This window comes from Oculina patagonica, chromosome 4 (assembly GCF_052425735.1).
Source record: "Oculina patagonica isolate OP01 chromosome 4, crgOcupat, whole genome shotgun sequence".
NCBI classification, from domain to species: domain Eukaryota; kingdom Metazoa; phylum Cnidaria; class Anthozoa; order Scleractinia; family Oculinidae; genus Oculina; species Oculina patagonica.
Window position 1 is genome coordinate 844,507 of NC_135761.1, and position 22,181 is coordinate 866,687.

Sequence of the window (22,181 nt, forward strand, 5' to 3'; positions counted from 1 at the left end):
TGATGCATATGGGTATAACTTTTTGTCTGGGGAAGCAGCCTGTGATTCACATTTCACCCCCTTCGCCTTCAGCTGTTCCCACGTCCCTTCGTCAACAATATTGCTGTTAGCCCCAGAATCGATTAGCATCTTAAGGTCCACCCCTCCTACTTGCACGGTGATCATTTCTGATTGTTCACCTTCATTGATACTGAATGCATAGTCATGTTGGGGGTCACTGGGTCCCTTTCCAACCTGGTGAGCATATGATTTCGTCTTGCAGACTTTCTCAAAATGATCCCTCCCACGACACTTTCTGCACGTCTTGCCTTTTGCTGGGCACTGGGGATCACGACCAAAATGCCCCTTTAAACCGCATCTATAACAAGTTTGATCTCTCGTTTGGGATCTCCCCTGTGTGCTAGTGCTCGGATTGTTATCCCTTTCATTGACTCTGTTAATACTTTCTGGTTCCTCCCCTTTTGCAGAAAGTGCAGCCAGTTGTGTTTCAATTTTTTCGCATTGTTCAGCGATCTCTAAAGTGTGTTTTAAGTTAAGGCCTTGCCCTTCTTCAAGCAATTTGCGTTTTATGTAGGTTGAAGCACATTTATTCAAAACTGCATCTCGAATCTGGTTATCGGCATCGGTGCCAAAATCACAATCTTTAGCTGCTTTCTTTAAGCGTGTAGCAAATTGTTGAACGGTCTCACCTGGTTTCTGTGTGATCTGATGAAAGGTCTGGCGGGCGAACGCCGAGTTCACTTGTGGTACGAAATAGGCGTTTAGAATGTTGACTGCACGGGCGTAATCTGTAGCGTCCCCGGTTTCGGTTAAGGTGGTAAATATTTCCTGTACGTCAGGCCCAGCCAAGTGGAGTAACATGGCTCTTCGCCTCTGCTTCGTTGCTGCCGTAGTTGTTTCGTTTATAATAAGCCCTTTCCCGTCGGCGTACAGTTCGAATGAATTCAACCATCTTGTCCATCGTGGACCAATCGTCGCTGGGTCAGAAAAACAATCAAATTTTGGTAACACGTTCTTTTCCATCGCCAAATTGCTCTAATGTGCGATGATGCAACTATCCTCGTCGCCAGTGTAGTGTCCCTTGGATCAATAACACATTTAAGCTTCCAGATTTAACTCAACATGTTTTATTCGGCCGACAACATGGCCGCCGCTTCCAAAAGCACATGGAAGGTTTTCCCAACATGCTTTGCGGCCCAATACATTACACAAATCTCTTTATTTGTCGATATGATAGCCACGAAACGCGAACGCCTCCATCGCCATCTTGTTTTGCTTTACGTTCTCGCCCTAGTCCCATATTTTGCATCCGATCAAATGCCTGGTTACTAAGCTACGAACGTTCGGCAAACGCAAGTTCTTGTTGTTGTACATGTGACAGTAAAATTTATGGAAAAACTGCGTTGAATGAAGAAATACCTGTCAACAAATTCCAGAAGAAGATCACCCATAATATGTCAAAGTTGGTTTTCATTATATTAAAGAACTCAAATTGTGGGTAAGACTGAAGTATTTTCTGTTTCACTGTTCATTGAGTTTACGTTCGATGAAGAAGTCTTCCTAAAGACCTGTAAAGACTCAACTTTGGACAGCTTTTTGGAGTTTTGACTCGACTTTGGATGTTCTTAATTTACTTTCAAAAAACTTTTTTTTCCAACATTTGAGTTGTTAAACTCAGGGTGCGGCTTATCTGCGGGTGCGGCTTATCCGCGGGTGTTTACGGTATGTTGCGTGTGTCATTACGTGTACAAAGCATTCACGTACAAATTCTTCGTGTTTCCAACTATGGTACTTTGCAAAATGAATATTCAAATGCTGTGCGCGCACGTTACACGTTTCAACCCTTATGGGTTTCTGGAGTAAGTCAATGATGGCTAATAACAAGAGTCATCAAAATTTAATAAGCAGTTGCACTAGATTTTCAGTTATTGACAATAAATTATCAGCTGAAGACAGAGGCAAACAACTTAAAACTCAGCCTTGAAAAATCACGCTAAACTTAATCACAACTAATCAACAAATAGGTGTGACGGTAAAATCTTAAACATACTTGATTTAAAATGACAAGTCCCTGGAATGTTTCATCAAAACGTCATGAGTCTTGGCTTGATTCATTTGTACTTGAAGTTGCGCTATCTTTTTTTAGGAGTCTCCCATCATGGGGTATGAGGTTTGGAATACCATTCTGTATTGAATATGCCACACCAATTTCATCTGAAATCAGCTCATTTCTTGTACTGTCATACCTAGTAGTAAAAAATAACAAATAACAACATCATCAGCAATAATCAAATGTCTTGAAAGAGAATGATATCTTTGCAGTTGTATAAAAAAAAAGCCTGAAAAATTCCAGGCTGCAGCAGGATTTGAACTCGTGACTTCGGCGATTCCAGTAAAAATACTCTACCACTAGATCATACTGAGGTGAGGACCACTTGGAGCTGGTCAGACATTGCATAATAAAATACAATGATATATACATTCTACGCAATATACAAGTAGCTTTTAGGAAATAGGCATCAGGAGCTCCTTTCAGCCAAACTGCAGTATACCTTGCAACTTCTTTGCATTTTATTGAATAACAATAATGTACCTATCATTGTTTACCGAGGGGTGTGTGTGTGTGTGTGTGTGTGGGGGGGGGGGGGTCAGGCTAACCATGGGAATTTGATTGTGAGGTCTGTCCCCAGGGTAGGGTTTTTGATCGTACCTTATGTCACCAGGGGGTAGAAAATTTTGATCCTATGTGATCCCCTGCAACAAGGTTTAAAGGACATTTCACCACCTTTCCTTGAACCCCGGGTGGGAATTTTGGGCTTAAAATTGATAGGTGCATAATAGTGTATATATGTTTCACGCCTCATTTTTACCGAATGGTAATGAGGTATTAAAATGACTTTGGGGCTTTATTAAATTCACTAACTCACTCCATTCTGATATCAAACCGCAATTAATTTATGCGCTAAACGATAAACGTGCTGACAGGAAGGTCCTTTAAGCGCATTCAGCACATGTCAATCAGAAATAAATTATTTTTCAACCTCGTTCCCAGGGTCTCTCTCTTTTAGGGAACTAAATTGAATTTTCACAAAACAAATCGAAAGAGGATCACTTACACTTATCCTCTGGTGATAAAAGAGAATAGAATTCGCTCAACGAAGCCTCAAAGCAGAGGCTATCAATGACCCATTTACGTAAGAAAACATTCAAAGACGCGTTTTAGTAAACACAACATTCATGCACGTTTTTGTTTCGCGTCACATCATCTTCGTGTCACGTCATCCGTTCTTCATCTTTTTGAGTCGTGCAGAAACGCGCATCTTTCTCTCAAATTTTATTCGCTGCTTAAAATAACGCTATACGTGCTGGCAGAAAAGTAAACATATTCACAAAACAAATTTACTTAATGCTAAAAAGGATCAAAGGTTACACTTAAATATTTTTGTGATGAAATAGAATTCGCGCTACGAAGCCTGAGAGCACGAACCATTAATGACGCAATTCCCATGGAAAAATAAAACATTCACAGGGAAATAAAGTGAGATTGTGTTACATTATTGAACGCTTATTTGAAGATAAAAACTATCAATGACCCATTCACGCAAGAAAACATTCGAAGGCAAATTAAGGGCCGTTTATATGGAGGAGAGTTGTCCCTGGTAGGAGGGTTACCCTCCATACCGAGCCACCCCGGGCGAGATAGCTTTTCATACGTTTCTTTATAAATAGCTGCGAACTGTTTATATGAGAAATTGCAAAGTTGGCTCGGAGGGCAGGGTGACCCTGGGTGGAGGGTCACTCACTTTGAAGGTGGGGTGACCCTGGGGAGCGAGCCAACTTTTTTCCATATACAGTCGAACCTCGATTATCCGGACCTCGATTATCCGGATTTCTCGATTATCCGGACTTCCTTCTCTGGTCCCAATTTTTTCATGAATATTAATTAGTTACATTCAAGACCGGATATAACTAAGTTCTACGACGATTTAAATTTATTTCGAGGTGGTTTACCTGTCAAAAAACATTGGAAAACCTCGAATGTGTACTTTCCAATCAAAAGCAGGCGACTTCCTTATTCAGTTTCCACTAGCCATGGCCATAAAAACATTCACACAAGTAAATTTGCTTTCTGTCTTTGCTTACTTGTATTATACTGAAGTTTACAAGGCAAAATGGCAAAATTCAGAAATGTTTAAATCCTTCAATGAAGTGAAAAACATCGTAGAAAGTTCGATCGGTTAGCAGCATGTCTAGTCACCAGGCCCATCACGTAAAAAGACGCATGGAATGCCTGGAGGTTCGAAATTGTTTCTGAACGAATCGGCGTGTTTTCAGTGTCGCTTTTTTTCGGAGAAAAACTGCCTCAATATGCTCAATCTCTTCGGAATTTTTGTTTGTGAGGATGGTTAACAGCTAATTTATCGCTATTATGAAGCAACGTTTCTTTTTTTCTGTTTAATGTTTGAAAATGCGCCGAAGATGCGGAGGATGCGGAACTATGTGGATAAGCACCACAGCATCCTGTCAGATGCCCTGTTTTTTTTTGGACTCATTAATATTCATACTTTCGATTATCCGGACTCTCGATTATCCGGACTATTTAGCCTAGTCCCAACGAGTCCGGATAATCGAGGTTCGACTGTAAACAGTTTGGTTATTTTCGCCTCGCCTACCAGGGACAAGCTGACACATACAGAGCATGCGCAAACGCTGCAGTCGACCAAAACAAAATTGCAGATACATTGAAATCGAATTCGGCAGTAAATTTGTCCAAAAAATGGTCGTGGTCGATGTTTCAGCTTCCTTATTTAAAAAAGGCAGACATAATAGATGTTTCAAAACAACTCTCGCCAGTCTTTTGAACCGAGAGGGCCAAGTTTTGGCTCGGTCAACAGGGACAACCTTTTCATGTAAACGCTCGGCAAAAGATAGCTCGGGGGAGAGGGTAGCCCTCCTACCAGGGACAACTCTCCTCCATATAAACAGGCCTTTAGTGAGATTGTGACATTACTGATAGCACCTATGCCCGGGGGGGGGGGGGTACTCGATATAATGGCCTATATGGGGAGGCTCCGCCCGAAACGGGTACCTTTTTCAGGCTTCAGGTATATAAAAGGGTAGGGATTTCACAAGTTTAGGTATATGAAAGGGTATGTAAATCCGTCGTTTAGCGGTTAGGCTTTTAAAAGGGCCTTGAATTAAAATAATTCGAACAGACGTACTTTATGGCTATATTATTTTAATTTATAAAGCGCAACATGAAAATGACAAGAAAACGTCCTGTTCTAAGTCTATGCCGTGTCTTTTAGGTATATGAAAGGGGTACCTTTTTCAGTAAAAGGTATACGAAAGGGGTACAATTTCTGTGAAAATGGTATATAAAAGGGTAAGGGGTAAGAGCTTGGGGCGGAGCCTCCCCGTATAAAACTTTTTTGAGTGCCCCCCGGGCAACTATGAACTATATATAGTTACGCTTAAACTGTTATAAAAAATTATTACGCTCGCCATGTTACGTGTTTTAGTTAATACCACATCCACGGCACGTTTTTGTCTCGCGTCACGTCACCTCGTGTCACGACATCCGTTTTTCATCTTTTTGAGTCGAGCAGATACACGAAGTGCTCGGGCGTATCTTTTCTCTCAAATTTTTCCGCTCTTAAAAATAACGCTATTCGTGCTGACAGAAAAGTAAACATATTCACAAAACAAATTTACTTAATGCTTAAAAGGATCAAAGGTAATACACTAAGGGACCGGTCATTATTTATGTAGAGGGGGGAGGGAAAAAAAGAAGGGGGGGTCAAGGTTATTTCAGAGTGGCAAGAGGGGGGGCTAAAATTTTTTATAAAGAAGTTTAGGGGGGGATAAGCAGTTTGAGGTGGGTAAAACAGTTAAATAGAACAGTGCAAACACCATATGTGAAACAGTGAGATGCTAAATTGTACAATTTTATGCTATTTCTATTGTTTTCTTTTGTTTAAACTCCACTATTATGTACAACTTTAGTGATTTGTATTTTACAGAAATACTGTTTTCACTCTAAACTCCATTGTTATCTTAAAATTAATTTTAGTTAATAAAGAAACCAGACCTTTATAATCTGCTTTAATATCTGGTTTGACTGAAATTATTTTCTTTTTACAAAATGATTATCACTGCAATAGCCCAAGAAGTAATAAAACATGATATTTATGACAACAAGAATTCAAAGTAATCCCTTTACAACTTTAGGAAAATCATTGGAAAGGAATTATATTTTGCATGGTTATTACATTTGTGTTCACCATGAGAGCATAATTTGTAAAAACTACCACTTTTCCAAAGTTAAGGAGTTAATAATAGAGGTATGTTTACTATACACATAACTCATCCAAAAATTTGCCGTATTGCTGGACAAGTATCCATAGCAAAGAAGCCTTGGTTGACTAAGTGTTGATCCAGCCTTTTTGAATTAGAACAAGTGTGCAATTAAGATTGTATGTAACATGCATTTAATAATAAATTACTTGAGGCATATAAAGGGAGATATGAGGTGGGGGGGGGGGTCATCACGTAAATATTGAATAAAGAAGGGGGGGTCACTTGCTACTTACATGGCCAGGAGGGGGGGCCTTACAGAAATTTTGATCTTTCCAACATATTTTTCCCTCCCCCCTCTACATAAATAATGACCGGTCCCTAACCGGTAAATATTTTGGTTGTGAAAACTAAATAGCGCTACGACCCCTGAGAGCACGAGCCATCAATGACGCAACTCACGTGGAAAAATGAAGCAAAGTGAGATTGCTTTACTTTATTGGACACTTATTTAGAAAAAAAATGCGGAGTTCGGCACTTCATTCATCGAATTACCATGAGGTTGCTCGAAGAGCCTTTGATTTAAAGAGTTCTTACTCAGTGAATCCATTTGTGGGGTATTCTGCAATATTACTTTCAGATCATTTCTTTTCTGGTAACATTTTTCCCCAAGATTTCTGACTTGCAGCCTTGTCTATTTTGTAAGGGAGTTGCCCCAAATAGGAGCTAAGAGAAGGGGGGAGGGCATTAAAAAGACTTAATGAGCCTGGGAGCTTACAAGGAAAGGGAAGGGGCATAAAACAAGGGGGCCTTAGGGGGGGGAAAGTTTTTGTGTTACCGTGAATGCAAAATCAGGTGGATGCATATTCTTTCCTTCTTATAATCTTTCGTAGTACGTGAATTAAAAAAAAAATATGCATTATTACGTAGGATGTTGTTCTTTACCATGTGAGTTGATGCTCAGAGTGTCGTGCAAAGGGTATTTTTAAGCTTAACTGTTTCGTACCTCAACTGTTTTACGTACCTCAGTGGCTTTTTAGACAGGGGACAGACTAGGATCTCCAACAGCTTTTGGTCAATCGGGGCATCTTTATCATTTCTCAATTGGTTACCAATGCTGAAACATCTACACGGTACAGACTGAATGCAAGGAACGCGTTTCTTTGAAATGTTTTTCAACGCGAGTCTCCAAAGCGAACCTCCCGCCATTTTGGATTACTTGGTAGCCACTCGCTATAAGAGGCTTGGGGCATATACTAAAACCCGAAACAACGAAACGAAACCACCGAAACGAAACGACCGAAACCACCGAAACGAGCGAAACGAAACCGCCGAAACAACCGAAACGGCCGAAACGAGCGAAACGAAACGAAATCACCGAAACAAGCAAAACTTCAAGATTTTCGCCACTTACCGTACTATACACCCCGTTTAGCCTACTATACACTCTGATTAGCCTACTATAAACCCCGGTTAGCCTACTATACACTCCTGTTAGCCTACTACACACTCCGGTTAGCCTACGTTTCACTTAGGTTAGCCTACTATGCACTCCGGTTAGCCTGTTTACGGTTAGCTTTCAATAATTGTAATGGGTTTTGCTTGTTTCGGTGATTTCGTCTCGTTTCGCTCGTTTCGGCCGTTTCGGTTGTTTCGGCGGTTTCGTTTCGGTCGTTTCGGTGGTTTCGCTCGTTTCGGTCGTTTCGTTTCGGTGGTTTCGTTTCGTTGTTTCGGGTTTTAGTACATGCCGAGGCTTGGCGGCATAGCCGAACGAAGTTTCAAAATGGCGGATCCGCGAGTGTCATGTGGTCGGGATTTCTTCTGTGTTCCCGATCTTGCTGGAGCCTTGAGGAATGCTACAAACGGAGGGTACGGATAAAATAATGCATATATCTCTGAAGGAATTTATTTGAGAATTCAAAGAAAAGGAATGCAGTAACCTGCAGTCAGGTTTACCGGGGCCTCAGTACAAAGACCCTACAAAGACTGTCAAATATTTCCAGCCGCACGCGTTCGATTGGCGAGTAAGCTTAAATCACCACCGAAATTTTCCACTGCAGACATGATGGATTGGTTATTGAGATTTGAATGATGTCGATTTTTAGTTTACTTTTTCATTTTCAGGTTTGATTTCATCTGTGTTCCAATCTGTCATCCAAGATACCGTAGAGAGTTTTTAGATCCTGTTCCAAATCGAACAGGGGCATTTACTCGATCAGACTTGGTACTACCTAGTCAAGGTAATATTATTATGCTAGAGAAAAAATAGCTGAGCAAATACGGCATAGAAGGCCACTTAAAAAGCAGTCAGTCAAACTCAAGAGCGCCCATACACCCCCCTCCCTCCCATCACTCCCGGGAAAATTCTGTGGGGAGTGGGCATTTTAATTTTTTGAAAAATTTTGGCCCAACTCCCCACTAAGATGGCAGTCTACATGGTTACCAGTTAGGGCTTCACGGTGCGTCAAATTTCCCACCCATGAGTGAATGGGGTTATGAAATCCTTTAGCTTGAGACTGCTGATTAACGTTTCCTCAATGATCAAATGCCCAACCCTGGGTGGCGAATTTTGTGTCAAATTCTCAACTATATTGGCCGTTCCGAGGTTGCGCAGGGAACTGGGGCGAGTTTCAAATTTTAAGTAATCGATAATCTGACACCTCCGCATGAAAGATCACAGAGAGATTGGTCATTTGACCAAGTTTGATGCTCTAAGGATGAACAAAAACGAAGTTATGGACCTTGAAACATGCTTAAAAATTCATACAAACGTCTCTAATTGTAAGCCAGTGTCCCCCAAAACCATATAAACTCTTAAATTTATTATCCGTTTGGTGACAGCTGTAAAATCCTGCCAAAGCCACATTATTTGAAAGAAACTAAGATGAAAATCACCATGTTTGCCCATTTTAAAGAGCATCACACAAAAAAAAAAAAAAAAATGAGAGTTTATATGGTTATGGGGGACGCTGTCTCAAAATAAGAGACGTTTGTATGGATTTTTAACCATGTTTCAAGGCCCATAACTTCGTCTCCGTTCATCCTAAAAGCGCAAAACTTGGTCAAACAACCAATCTCACCGGGTTCTTTCATGTGGTGGTGTCAGATTATCGATTGCTTAAAATCAAAAACTCGCCCCAGTTCCCTGCGCAACCTCGGAACGGCCAATGGAGCTAACCTCACGTGAAATGACCAGGGAATAACAGGGGAGGGGGTGGGGGGAATGGTGCTCAAACCCGGGCTGCTTTATAGTCCAATGCACTACCCAGGAGGCCAATTTACAATATGCAGCCAAATAAAACGCAGTTTAACATACTTAAGTCCTCCAGTTAATTTTCATGTGTGGACATTGACATGTACATGTAAGAACTAATTTGTAATTCTTTTCAGATTGGAATAGTCTGATTGTTGGTAAAACCTCCCCTTGGCTGAATTTAGATTCACCAAATGAGACTGTCAGAAAAAATTCTGAACAAGTGAGTCATCCACCTTGTTAATTTTAGAACTTTACTTGTAGTTCTTGATTGTTGACCAACATTCTTTTGTCTTTTAACTATGTAAACTGTGAAGTCCTGCAGGTGGGATTGAAGTTACTCTTATTCTACCATTCTTACATTTTTGCCCCCAGAGCCGCTTGTCCCTCTTAGCCGGCTAAGCCTGGGGAACGACGAACAAATCAAATCAACCATTTAAAATCCCTTTGTTGTAAGGGATTTTACTACAGTTAATTTGATTGGCTAGATTTTAAACTCCCTTTGTTGAAATCCAGCCAATCAAATCATGTGTCCCAAGAACCACTTGTTTTTCATGCACAGGCTTCGCCGGCTTAAAGGGACAAGGGGCTTTGGGGATGAGAAAATTATGCCATTCTTACTCTTATGATCCAACTGACTTTTTGCAGGCATTACACCAGGAGCTGTGTTATTCTGTTCATTTGAGTCTTCCAGCTGTTCTTGTTCCACTAAAAAGCTACAACTGTGCCAACCTTGCTCATCACATCAATACAAGTATAAATGACACACATGTACAACAGGTCAGCTCAAACTTTGTCTGGCTCTTGGCCATCTATAAACTGTAGTATATTAAATCTGACATTTGTTTAGGACTGGAAGCAGCAAATTTAGTGATTAATTGCAGCTCATTTGTCACAGTCTAACTACATTAAGCATATTTGAATACTATTGTTTACATTCAAACACAGACGACCAGAGTTTGGGAATTAATTTGGAGCTTTATTGTTACACTGATCGAGAATACAAAAACCAAGACGAGTTACAGCCGTAAACAATAAAACTCCGACACCCTAAGGGTGGGAGGGAATAAGGGTGAACCAAAAACGATTCGAACAGATCGACTAGAGATTACGACTGAAATATAAGCCTGATGATTACTAGATTAAATATGCGGTGTCACAACCTTCAACAATTAACTATCATCACATAGGTAATGATTTACACTATTCAAATGTGCAATACATGCAGTCAAACCTTACTTTAGGAACACCTGCCTGGTGCAGGCATCTCATTGTTGTGTCCAGTGTTCCAAGTTCAGACCTTGAGTTACCTACTCAGTGCAGACATCTTTTTAATATGGCAGTTTGAACTGTTCAGTGATTCTATAGAATCATTATAAAGGTAGCCAGAGATTCACGAGTGAAAAATGTTAATGGCCTTATAGGTGTCGAAAACATTTTCTTAAAATCTGTTCTCTTTCTTTCGGTTTCTTCCCAGACCGGACCAACACTCAGGGTCTTAAAATAATTGAGGAGAACGTGCTGCCTTTGTAATTACGTCTGCAAATGGTTAGGTGTTCTAGTCTTCTCGGATAAGGACGATAAACCGTAGGCCCCATCTCCTGCATCTTCAGTGTTACAATCAGCAGGGGACGTTAAAGAACCCACACACTCATCGTAAAGAGTAGGGCATGGAGTTCCCGGTGTTGTGGTCTGTTCTATTCTATGGGTTGGGTGGTGGGGTGAGATCATACACATGGACAGATAGCGGCTGCCAAAGGCGCCTGATATGCTGATGTCCGGTCTCATCCAATAAAATTCTAACTGTGAAGCGCATTGAGCTTTGTAAATAAGCACCTATATCATTCATTCATTTGTAGGTGTGGGTCCATGTCCCTATGAAGAGTCCAGAGGATGAATGCGATAAAAACTTGTTTGAGGATGAGGTACTGATAATCCACTAACATTAAAATTGTTGTGAACATTTTGTCATTGTTGTACATGTACCTGCATGAAGCTAGTTTACATGTGCACTTCTTGTAAGTTGCATCTTCCATATACAATAATAGCTATGTACATGTACTTTGAACTGTACCTTTTAAGGAATGGGCGATTATCAATATAATCTTTCTTCAAGTTCAAAATCTGACTTTCTGTTACTTATGGTCACAGACTGCATCTACTGTTGGCACATGTTTGAATGAGTCTGTTCTGTTGTCAAAACTAAGCTATTGCTACTCTGGAAAACCTGTTCATACTCTCGAAACAAATCAATACTAACAGCCTTATTGTTAGTTTATGATAGGTTAACTCAATGTTGATGGTAAACATTTGCAGGAAGAAGTTGAAGTAAACAACAAGTTGGAGAAAGAACCATGGGAATGGTATGTATCATGTCTTCAGCTTTTTGTTACAGGCGATGTTAATGTATAACTTATTGCGGTTTTCACTGATTAGAAATGCAAACTCTGACATTCAATCCTCAACCAACGGTTTACGCTTTTTTGCTGCCGTCAATCAACTTAGCAGACCTCTTAGGAAAGAGAAGTTTACTTCAACCAGGTCAAAAGGTCACATCTCTCAGTTGTGATTGGTAGATTTCAATCCATTTTGTTTGTTTCTGTTTTTCATGGTTCGTTTGCTGTCGCCGTAATTATGATTGATGGCAGTGAAAAACACATTCACTGAAAACCGCAATAAGAATTTTTTGTTGGTATTGTATCCCTTTTATTGACATGCACTTGTTTTGAAGGAGATCAGCCAAAGATTTCTGACTATAGTACTGTTTGGTTGAATGTTTCAAATATTATGGTGCATCTCCTTACTAGCCTGAGCTTGTGAAAATTCTCATAAATGGTCAAAGGTTATTATTGATGATGAATTTGAAAAACACTGTTTGAAGATTTTCTTTAACTCTGTTAGGTGGAATCTGTTTAGAACCATTTGTGGAAACAGTAAAAAGATTGGCTTGGGTAAGTGCAAGATAATAAGTTTTTCCTGGAAATGAGACAAATAAATTAAGTCATTATTGCAGCATTTTTGTAATTTTAAATTTTCCCTGCTAGTAGAGGCCTCTTTTTCTCTGTATTCACTGAGCTGACAGAACAGGGGGAAAGAGACCTCTTCCCTGGGTGGAGAATAGCTTAAATTCAGCAGCCTTCCATGGTCTTTTCAAAGCGCATGCTCCTTGCATGTTTGCTGATCACAACAAGAGGTTTTTGTGTCTTGCGCATTTCTTTACATTAATTCTGAGCACTGTCATTAATTAGGTCCATGCGGCAAACACAGCATCACATGACAGTTCAGTTACTAAGTAACCACAGCCGATGCTCAATATAGCTATTTTCCACCCAGGGCAGAGGTTCTTTTTTTCCTGTTCCATCAGCTCAGTGAATACAAAGGAAAATAGGTTTTTGCTAGCAAGGTATTTTAAATTAAATGTTATTGATCTTGAATTAGCTTTAGAGATCTCTGCTGAGTTGCCTTCTGAGGAGAAGTTGGAAAGATGGTGCGGAGAACCAGTGAAAGCAGCAATCCTTCCCACAAGTTTATTTCTTACAAACAAGAAAGGTACATGATTCATTAGAAGTTTACTTCAGTATAGAATGAGTCAGGCTTTCCCAACAATTTGATCCCTGATACCCGTGTGATATTTAACAATATTATTGTCCTTCAAAATCGCACTGAATATCACCTGATACTGATAAGGCGATAGATTATAGCCATGAAATGTTTTAATTTGTAAATTTTTTTAACATGTTTTATCCATCCTACGGATAATCAATTTCAAAACATATTTTTAGCATGATTTGATAATTATCATTGTGCAATGGTTATTGTGTTAGGTAATCAGTTAAATTGACAGTTTTGGAAGTGTTGACAGAAGAAAAGCGCTGATAATTACTCCTGACCACTTTTTAGGTTATCCTGTTTTGCCAAGAGCTCACCAGGCACTTGTCAGGAAATTGTTCAGGGTGAGAAATTTATTTTGTCACAGATTGTGAATGGTCACAACTTTTGGGAATTTTGAAGGTTGTTGAAGATTGTTCTATAAATAATGCAAGCATTTTGTTATTGTCTAATAATTGACTTAACTGCAGTCAAATAATGTCATAAACAACAAAGTTTTGATCTCTTTTGCAGCTGAATACTCAGTTGATTTTGACAGGTGTCAATAAGCACAAAGACAAGGTATGATTGTGTTTGGTGGTGATGAGTTTATAATAATGATAGTCAATTTACTATAGCGCATTTTTCATATATATATATGTTCAAATGCGCTGTACACATACTGTAATTTACTACACAAAGGCCAGACCACAACACCGGGAACTTCGTGCCCTACTCTTTGCGAATAGTGTGTGGGTTCTTTAACGTCCCCTGTTATAAGACTGAGGATTCAAGGAGACAGGACCTATGGTTTATCGTCCTTTTCCGAGAAGACTAGAATGTCAAACCATTTGCAGATGTAATTACAAAGGCAGCACATTCTCCTCAGTTATTTTAAGACCCTGAGTGTTGGTCCGGTCTGGGGTTCGAACCCACGACCTCCCGCACAGCAGTCCGGCGCTCTACCAACTGAGCTAACCAGGCGGCGGTTTACCGTCAACACGTGCAGCATCCTGTTAATATATTGTTAACAAGATAATCTGTATTTCCTTTTCCGTAGGGACTTGGATTTTATTATCAGTATCTTGCTCACCTTTATCAGGTACACATTTTGTTTTATTAAAAAAAAAAATAACTAACCTAGGAGATGACTTGCTGGGGTGTTGAATGGTAAATTCAACACTTCGGGAAACGGCCAGACTTATATCTTTTCTGTGAGCCCAAGACTTTCTCAGCCTTGCAAAAAAAAACTTGAGACTCTCAGGGATAAGCCAGCTCATCAACAAGCCTAGCTGGCTTTTACGGCCTTGGCAGCTCCTAAAGTTTACCTAAGTCTTTGTTGTCATGTGAAATTTCAGCCGGATTGAAGTTCTCTTTTTGCCGGTGAAATTAGCTGGTAGCTGGCCCTAAGCGACATTCCTGGACTCGGAGAAAGCGTCCCAGAAAAAATTGAGATGACAAGACCCCTGAAATTTGGCTAGAATTCTGCGAGACGTGCATTTTTTGAAGGACCATTCACCACGGGTACCCCTACATGAAGTTAAAATGTTCATTTGGCCACAATCCTTTTGGCTCACACTTTGCTGCTAGCTGCTGGACTTTTCTGTCAATTCACATTCTTCACCTCCCTCCAAAACACCACTTCTTGTACTGACATGATTTTGAAATGAGGAACGTTTGTTAATTCTCCAGACACAGCCAGACTTGGACAATGTGAGTCAGTTTGCTAAGGGATATGAAGACTACCTGCAGTGCCCTCTACAGGTAAGGATGATATGCTACTCCTGGCTCTGTCTTAATGAGTGATCACTTAATTTTGTAACTTGTTTTTGTTTAGAGAATTTGGGTAAGTCAAAGAAGTTGGCTTAGTCTGTAATTTTGTCCTCATTTTCTTTGTTACATTACACGTATCTGAGAAAAGTAAGCAACCAAGATGCTGGCTTAGAAAAATTACACATTGCAGATCTAAAAATAACAAAAAGGAATATAACAATAAAAAATATACCGGTATATAATACAAAATTAATAAGCGGAGAGTGCGGACGGGATGCCAGTACCCATGCAATGTGCTTCCCAGCAATCTTGCTCTCTGTCTGCATTGCAGGCCTATGAATACCACATAGGTAGGTTCATATCACATCCCCCAGAGCACAAAAGTTAAGCATCCTATCGCCACTAGTGACAAGATTGGGGTGGGGTCTACTTTTTGAAATTAATACATAGGGTGAAATTAATGCAGACATTTTAAAATTTATTAGTGCTTTTAAATTTATGTAAGTAGAAAATATGTTTTGACTTGTCATTTTTAGAAAAACGGTTTCTTGTATAACAATCTACATTTTTGATAATTTCTTTAATTTCTTTTCCAGCCATTAATGGACAATCTGGAGTCTCAAACATATGAAATATTTGAACGTGATCCTATAAAATACCGACAGTACCAGAGGGTAAGGTGCCATGTAATTCTAAATCCTGGAATCCCCAATGTCGATGTACAAATTTAAAAAGAATTATAAAATATTTTTTTGCTGTCCTTTGCAGTTTTTTGGGAAATATGTGAAGAGTTATTTCTAACAAGCTGTTCTTCTGTGTTCTGTGTTTGTGTAGGCTGTGCATCAAGCATTACTTGATAGAGTCCCAGATGACAAGAAGGATACTGTTGTTACGTGAGTATTATAAACAGTAATGTTAAAGTTATCAGTTTTATCCATTAGAAGTGGAGTGGTAAAGAATGGTTATTTGATTTCCTGATGCAATAAGCATGTTTTAGGATACAAAACTTCTTATTTATTTGCCAAATTCTATCTTTGTCTTTTCAGTGTGATAATGGTGGTGGGTGCTGGGCGTGGCCCTCTTGTAAGAGCATCACTAGCCGCAGCAGAGGAAGCAGGTCGAAAAGTCAGGGTATACGCAGTGGAGAAAAACCCAAATGCTGTTGTTACGTGAGTTTCTTGATCGTTTAGGGCGTCTATAGGGTCAAGCCCCTTGGCTTATGTTTTTAAGCTTATGCTTTTATGTTTTTAAGTTTGTAAATTCGTAAGTCCTCTTCCCTATTGTTTCTTATATATTAATCACCTGCTTTTTATACTATTTATAACATTAATTGTACGGGGAGCTAACTTGAAAAACTACCGGTTCATTTAGCTCCCCAGCTCAATACTTAATTAACTACAAATTCCTGTAATACCTTATTTCTATTTTATTAAGAATACGGAAAAAAAACTGTAAACTTTAATATGAGCTGAATAAAATTATTATTATTATTATTATTGTTTTCATTCACTTGAAAGCCCTTGTCAAACAATCCCAACACTTTGATCAAAGATCATCAAACATTGCTGATTAAAAGATTAAAAATATTGGAACTGTTTTCCCAACCTGTTGGCAAATGTTGCAAGAGTGTGGATGAAAGTCAAGTCAACTGAGCTCTCCTACAACTGTGTGCAACATTCCAACACATGTTCGTTTGGACTAGGGCTTAAAAAATTGTTGTACTAGGGGTTAGATTGATCAGTGTAATTAAGCTTTTAACAAACTTCTTTTACCTTCTTCTGTGCTTGCGAGTCTAATATTTTGCTAATTCTTGACTTTTGTATGGTTCAGACTCGAGACATTAAGAGAAGAGGAATGGAATGGTGACGTCACTGTTGTATCATCGGACATGCGCGAGTGGGATGCTCCAGAAAAGGTGTGAATAATGATGTAATAATCTTATGCTCGAACTAACTAATTCCTACAGGGGAAAATTTGTTCTTTTTAATTTTTGCATGGCTCCTTTTTGGCTTTGATTCTTTAGTTTTTTTTTTTTTTTCATTCTTAGAGATGTAGAGTTTGCAACAGTTACCACATTTGAAGCTCAGGCTCACGACCCTTCTCTCGTTTTATTTTCAAAGAGCACAGCTGATGAATGAATGAATGAATAACTTTATTACCGTGTCTAAAATGTTTAGCTGAGGGGAAAAGTCCCCTCTACTAATTGTGGACACCTGAATAAGAAAAAACTTAAAAAAAAACCTTAAACCTATCATTATACAACTACCTTATTATAGGAAATTAACGCTTGTGTTAATTAAGGTATTGGAAATTAACGCGACTTAAAGTAACGCGAATTGAAGGAAAAATTACTTTATTGCAGTATAGAAATGCACGTGTAAAAAGTATTCTTTGTATTTTGTCTGTAGGCTGATATACTTGTGAGCGAGTTGCTTGGTTCGTTTGGTGATAACGAGCTTTCTCCAGAGTGTTTAGATGGAGCTCAACGGTTCTTAAAAGGTCAGATATCACGAAAATTCAACGCATACTTTTGTTGTGTTCTTTTGTCAGAATATTCATAATATACAGGGGTTTCAATAAGTTTTGAAGTAGGCGGCTGACCCTTTCATAGTAGGCGGCTGTGACAAGGAGGGGCCGTAAGGCCCCTCCCCCTAGGGGGGTTTGGGGGCATGCCCCCCCAGAAAATTTTTAAATCTAGAGGCCCGGAAATGCCATTTCCTGCATTCTGGCATCCATTTCAGTACTAATTATTGATTAAGTAACAGCAGCATTAGTGACAACTATTTTGAGTTTTTCAGGTGAAGTTTAATTTCAATAAAAGGATTACGTCACCCATAGAATACTGAATCTTGGGAATTTTTCATTATATACCGTAAAAACTCGTGTATAAGCCGCACTCGTAGATAAGCCGCACCTCTAAATTTCAAGCATGATTTTGAGAAAAAAAAAATAAAACCTGGCGGAAAATGCCCAGTTGATTGTGAAAAAATGCTGGATTATGAAGAAATTTCAACAATCAATATAAAGCTAAAGTTGATTCCTTTCCGATTGATGTGCAGGATGTACTATAAACACATAAACGGGAAACACTTCAGTCTTACCCAGAATTTTAGAACTTTATAGAATAAATATCATTTCTGCCAACTTTAACATTTTTGATCTTTTTCTGCCATTCGTTGACAGGTATTTCTTCGTTCATCACTGTTTTTACATCAAATTTTTCACCTGATTTTGCGCTGTGTTCGTGAAAGCGTTCGTAGCTTAGTAACCAGGCACTAGTATCCAGGCCCATCGCCAAAAGACACATGAAACGCCTGGGGGTTTAAAATTATTCACGGACGAAAAGCGTGGTTTTCGTCGCTGTTTTGAGAGGAAAAACTTTTTCAAGATGATCAGTCTCCTTGTTATTTTTGTTTGTGAGGATAGTAAAGAGCTACTTTGTCGCTTATATGGAGCAATTTTTCAGTTTTATGCGCAAAAATGCGCAGAAGATGCGGAGGATGCAGTGTGAGCGATTTATGCAGATTTATGTGGACCCGCACGGCAAAAAAAAAATGGACACAGCAAAGAAAGCGTTTTCTTTTTATTCCATATTTCATATTTAACAGGTGAGAAATTGTGTGACTCGAGAAACTCAAGGAACTCGAATGAAATTTAATGTTAGTTTATGTTAGAAGGTCTTAGAAAGTAGGCGGAGATGATTTGGAAAGTAGGCGGCGAAATTCGCCGGTTGCCGGCTTCTATTGAAACCCCTGAATATAGCGTGTTTTTTCCGTTGATTTGATTAGATTTTGTGCATGCTTCAAGACAGTTTCGAAGATACCTGTCAAAAGTTCAACACAACTGCGTACGCCTCCTGCAGCGAGCTTCGTTTTTCCAGTGCTGGCTAACGCTCGAAACGACACAGTTGTCAGTCCTATAATACTTTTTCCCCCTCTTATCCTGCTCGACGCTTGCTGTCACTCCACTTCTCAACCAACTGCTGTCACTCCACTTCTCAACCAACTGCATTATTTAATAATTGTATTGACTTTGCGGGGAGTTTTTACGGCGTTTAATTTCCTCCGCTCGCCCCGGCCTTGTCTTTGTCTCAGGTGATGAGCCTAGAACATTTGAATCTGATTATTTGTTGATTTTTTTTTAGATGATGGAATAAGCATTCCCTGTGAATACACGTCCTTCCTGGCCCCCATATCAGCACCCAAATTACACTATGAAGTATCACAGAGCAACGATACCAGCAAAGGACCTTTGGTAAACTAACTATTAAGTGTTATTCCGTACTAAACCCTGTACAAATAGCTTTCCCCAGTGTAGCTCAATTCATCTAAATTTGGATTAAAATTTGAAGAAGCTGGGACACATTGGCAGCAGAACGGTCTTAAAAGTTTGCTTGGTGTCTGTATGGTACACTCAGAAACGGGAGGAAAGAGGGAAAAACGAGCACAAAGCGAAAGACAATGTATCTTTGGCAATCATCGAAAGTGTTCGGCAGATTTCGGTAGGTGTCGGGTAAAGTTCCGCCATCTTGGGCGGAATACCTCTTTATACGTCGGCAGCCTTTAGGGGTTCTGTTCGTGTTTCTTCGTGCTTGCTTCGGAATTCTTCGTTGTAATTTGCACCCGTATTGCAATGTTACTCTCGTGTTTCACTTTTCTGTAGTCGTGTTGAATTGAGAAACTCTTTCCTTTCCAGGCACCGTTTGAGACTCCGTACGTGGTTCGACTTCACAATGTGACTGTGACAGCAGCTCCTCAGCCCTGCTTTACCTTCACACATCCAAACAGAGGTTTGTGGACGATTCTTAGCACGTTAAAACGATTGGCTACCGCTTGCTGAACGATGAACTCGAAGGAAACTAATGTTGTTCTTATTAGCATTGTGATGTTTTGCTTGCCTTTCAGCGGATAGAATCGACAATTCCCGGTTGAAATCCCTTGAATTCGAAATCAAGACAAGTTTCACTTTGCATGGCTTCGCTGGATATTTTGAGGCAGTACTCTTCAAGGATATCACGCTAAGTAAGTTCACATCACTGAATCTTACTTGCTTATAAATATTAAATGCGAGATAACGCGGATTGCGACAATCTATAGCGATTTGCAACGTTACTTTTGCTTTTTGAAAGCAACTTTTTGCTTCGGTTTTCTGTACATTTTCCTTGTACAATGCGTACAACATGGCTTAGCCAATCAGGAGCAACTTGGCGCACACAATTTTCCCGCGCTTTCTACTGGCTGCATGGTTTTGCTTTTAGTTGTGATTGGTTAATCTATATGCAGCTAGTGCAACAGTGACTGGCCATTTTTTGCCGCTGTACTTCCACGCCGTGTGAATTATTTCCTCAAATGTATCTTTTTTTCTAGGTATCAGACCAGAAACTCATTCGGAGGGGATGTTCAGTTGGTTTCCACTTTTCTTTCCCATAAAGGTACTTTAATAGCATATTTAGTGTATTTTAATTTTAAGTCCTACGTTTTGTACACGAGCCTCTGGCTCGGACATTGAGGGAGACCTCGTCCCACGTATGGACATTAAAATTGTATTGTACTGTACTGTATTTTATACCATGCCATAGAAAATACAGCCAATCAGAATACAGGAAAGCCGTTGTATATTCGACGGTATTCAACCCAACCTTCCCATAGTGCGCTGCGACTGTATTCTCGACGAAATTTAGTAAGCGTATTTTCTATGGCATGGTATAAAATAGTTACACAACACTTTCTCGTGGTATACTATGGAATATCCCACTTGTCACTTGTATTTTCTCTAAAGGCTCGTGTGTATACCGAGAAAATACAAGTGATTCGTGGGATATTCCATAGTATACCACTCGAAAGCGTTGCATAACTAGTATGTATTGTATTGTATTGTATTGTATTGTATTGTATTGTATTCTTTATCTTATAAAACGACAGCAACAAATTCTTTACTATCACTGACACAACCTTGTTTTTCTTATTTTAAAGGAACCGCAATACGTGACTGCGGGCTCGACAGTCGCTTGTCACTTCTGGAGAAAGTGTACGCCGAAAAAGGTTTGGTACGAGTGGTGTATGTCACGACCCGCCCCAGTCCCTCTCCATAACCCTGGAGGAAGATCTTACGTCATTGGCCTGTAATCAAAAAGAGAGCTGTGTTTCTTCTTGTCCGCTGTTTTTCTGTTTGTGTTCAATTTTCAGTTTAGTAAAAAACTTTTTGCCCGATGAATTGTCTCATTTGATAAGTGTTTCAGTGATTTCTGTGGAAGAGGGAGCTGGAGTCGTGTCTTTTTTAAATGAAAGTTTAATAAACTTCGGCAACTTGGATTATAACTTGATGCTGTTTTACTTTGTATTATTGATAAATCTTGGTAACAAACTAAGGGGAAAAAGCATAGTGTAACGTTGGCATAACTTTACAATGAGTTCAATATCACAAGCACGTTGCTTATATTTCTCTAGTCTTTACTCAGCGGTCTGGGTTCGGATTAATATTGAACAGGAGCAAACGAGGGAATCCTGAGCTCAGACATCCTTTAGCTCATCACGCGGTCTTCTACCTGCCTTGCGTGACGGCTGAAAATGTCTTAGGGGGCTCCCATTTCCAACCTTGTTTTATTTTTAAAGTGCAACTCTTTTCTATTAAACGCCTTTTAGTGACTTATTTTTTGCTCATCGGTCATAGCTGGCCGTTTTGCAAATTGTTTGCAATATCGTTCGGCTTTTCACTAGCCCGGCCTGACCAATCGATGAAATCCATAGTCGATAGTAGTCGATGCTAATTAATCGACTGATATTGGAAATCAATGGCCAATCTATGAAGGAAAATTTGGTTACTATTATCGATATCAATTGTAATCATTGTAATTTCGCGTGATTGAAGATGTTAGTGTAGTGATCTTCAATCAATGGTGCTTTAACTTAATTATTATTTTTTAAAATTGATTTTTTTCCGTCTCCAGAGCACTTTGATATTTTTAAATTCTATTTGAGCTAAATACAAACTTTTCAGAGAGATAATTTTCTACTTTCTGCCTTCCATTAAAAAAACAACAATTACAAATTTAAGATTTATTCGTACCAAGTTTTTAGCTTTCGTTTAAATTGTTTGATTTTTAACATGAACAGGACGGAAGATCGGTTAAAATCAGTCCAATGTGAATATCATATAATTTCAGTGCAGGTGAACTGAATGTAAATATACGTCAGTGTCTCACGTATTCTGTCACTTGCTGTGTAAAATTTGCAACCAGGCACGTTTTTCATTTTAGAAAATTAACTTCTGC

At 39.4% G+C, this 22,181-nt stretch overlaps 2 protein-coding genes and 1 non-coding gene across 3 annotated transcripts; 1 reads left to right on the forward strand and 2 right to left on the reverse strand.

Moving 5' to 3' along the window:
• Window positions 1-1,882: 1,882 nt before the first annotated feature.
• On the reverse strand, window positions 1,883-8,033 carry LOC144649044 (UPF0434 protein RPD_0454-like). Its single transcript, XM_078508506.1, has 2 exons — window positions 7,322-8,033; window positions 1,883-2,246 (listed from the first exon to the last, which is right to left on the reverse strand). Exons 1-2 carry the CDS (start codon window positions 7,504-7,506, stop codon window positions 2,093-2,095), a joined length of 339 nt encoding a protein of 112 aa, XP_078364632.1. The 5' UTR covers window positions 7,507-8,033; the 3' UTR covers window positions 1,883-2,092.
• Window positions 8,034-8,068: 35 nt separating this feature from the next.
• LOC144649045 (protein arginine N-methyltransferase 5-like) lies at window positions 8,069-21,228 on the forward strand. The gene is made up of 22 exons (XM_078508507.1): window positions 8,069-8,166; window positions 8,422-8,537; window positions 9,688-9,773; window positions 10,199-10,330; window positions 11,410-11,475; window positions 11,867-11,913; window positions 12,452-12,501; window positions 12,989-13,099; window positions 13,451-13,503; window positions 13,673-13,720; window positions 14,199-14,240; window positions 14,831-14,902; window positions 15,508-15,585; window positions 15,746-15,804; window positions 15,958-16,080; window positions 16,742-16,826; window positions 17,320-17,410; window positions 19,056-19,165; window positions 19,607-19,700; window positions 19,816-19,932; window positions 20,278-20,342; window positions 20,884-21,228. The coding sequence occupies exons 1-22, from the start codon at window positions 8,081-8,083 to the stop codon at window positions 21,034-21,036; spliced, it is 1,884 nt and encodes a 627-aa protein (XP_078364633.1). The 5' UTR covers window positions 8,069-8,080; the 3' UTR covers window positions 21,037-21,228.
• Window positions 14,050-14,122, reverse strand: Trnas-gcu (transfer RNA serine (anticodon GCU)). The gene has a single exon. It is a non-coding gene; the product is annotated as a tRNA-Ser (tRNA).
• Window positions 21,229-22,181: the final 953 nt, after the last annotated feature.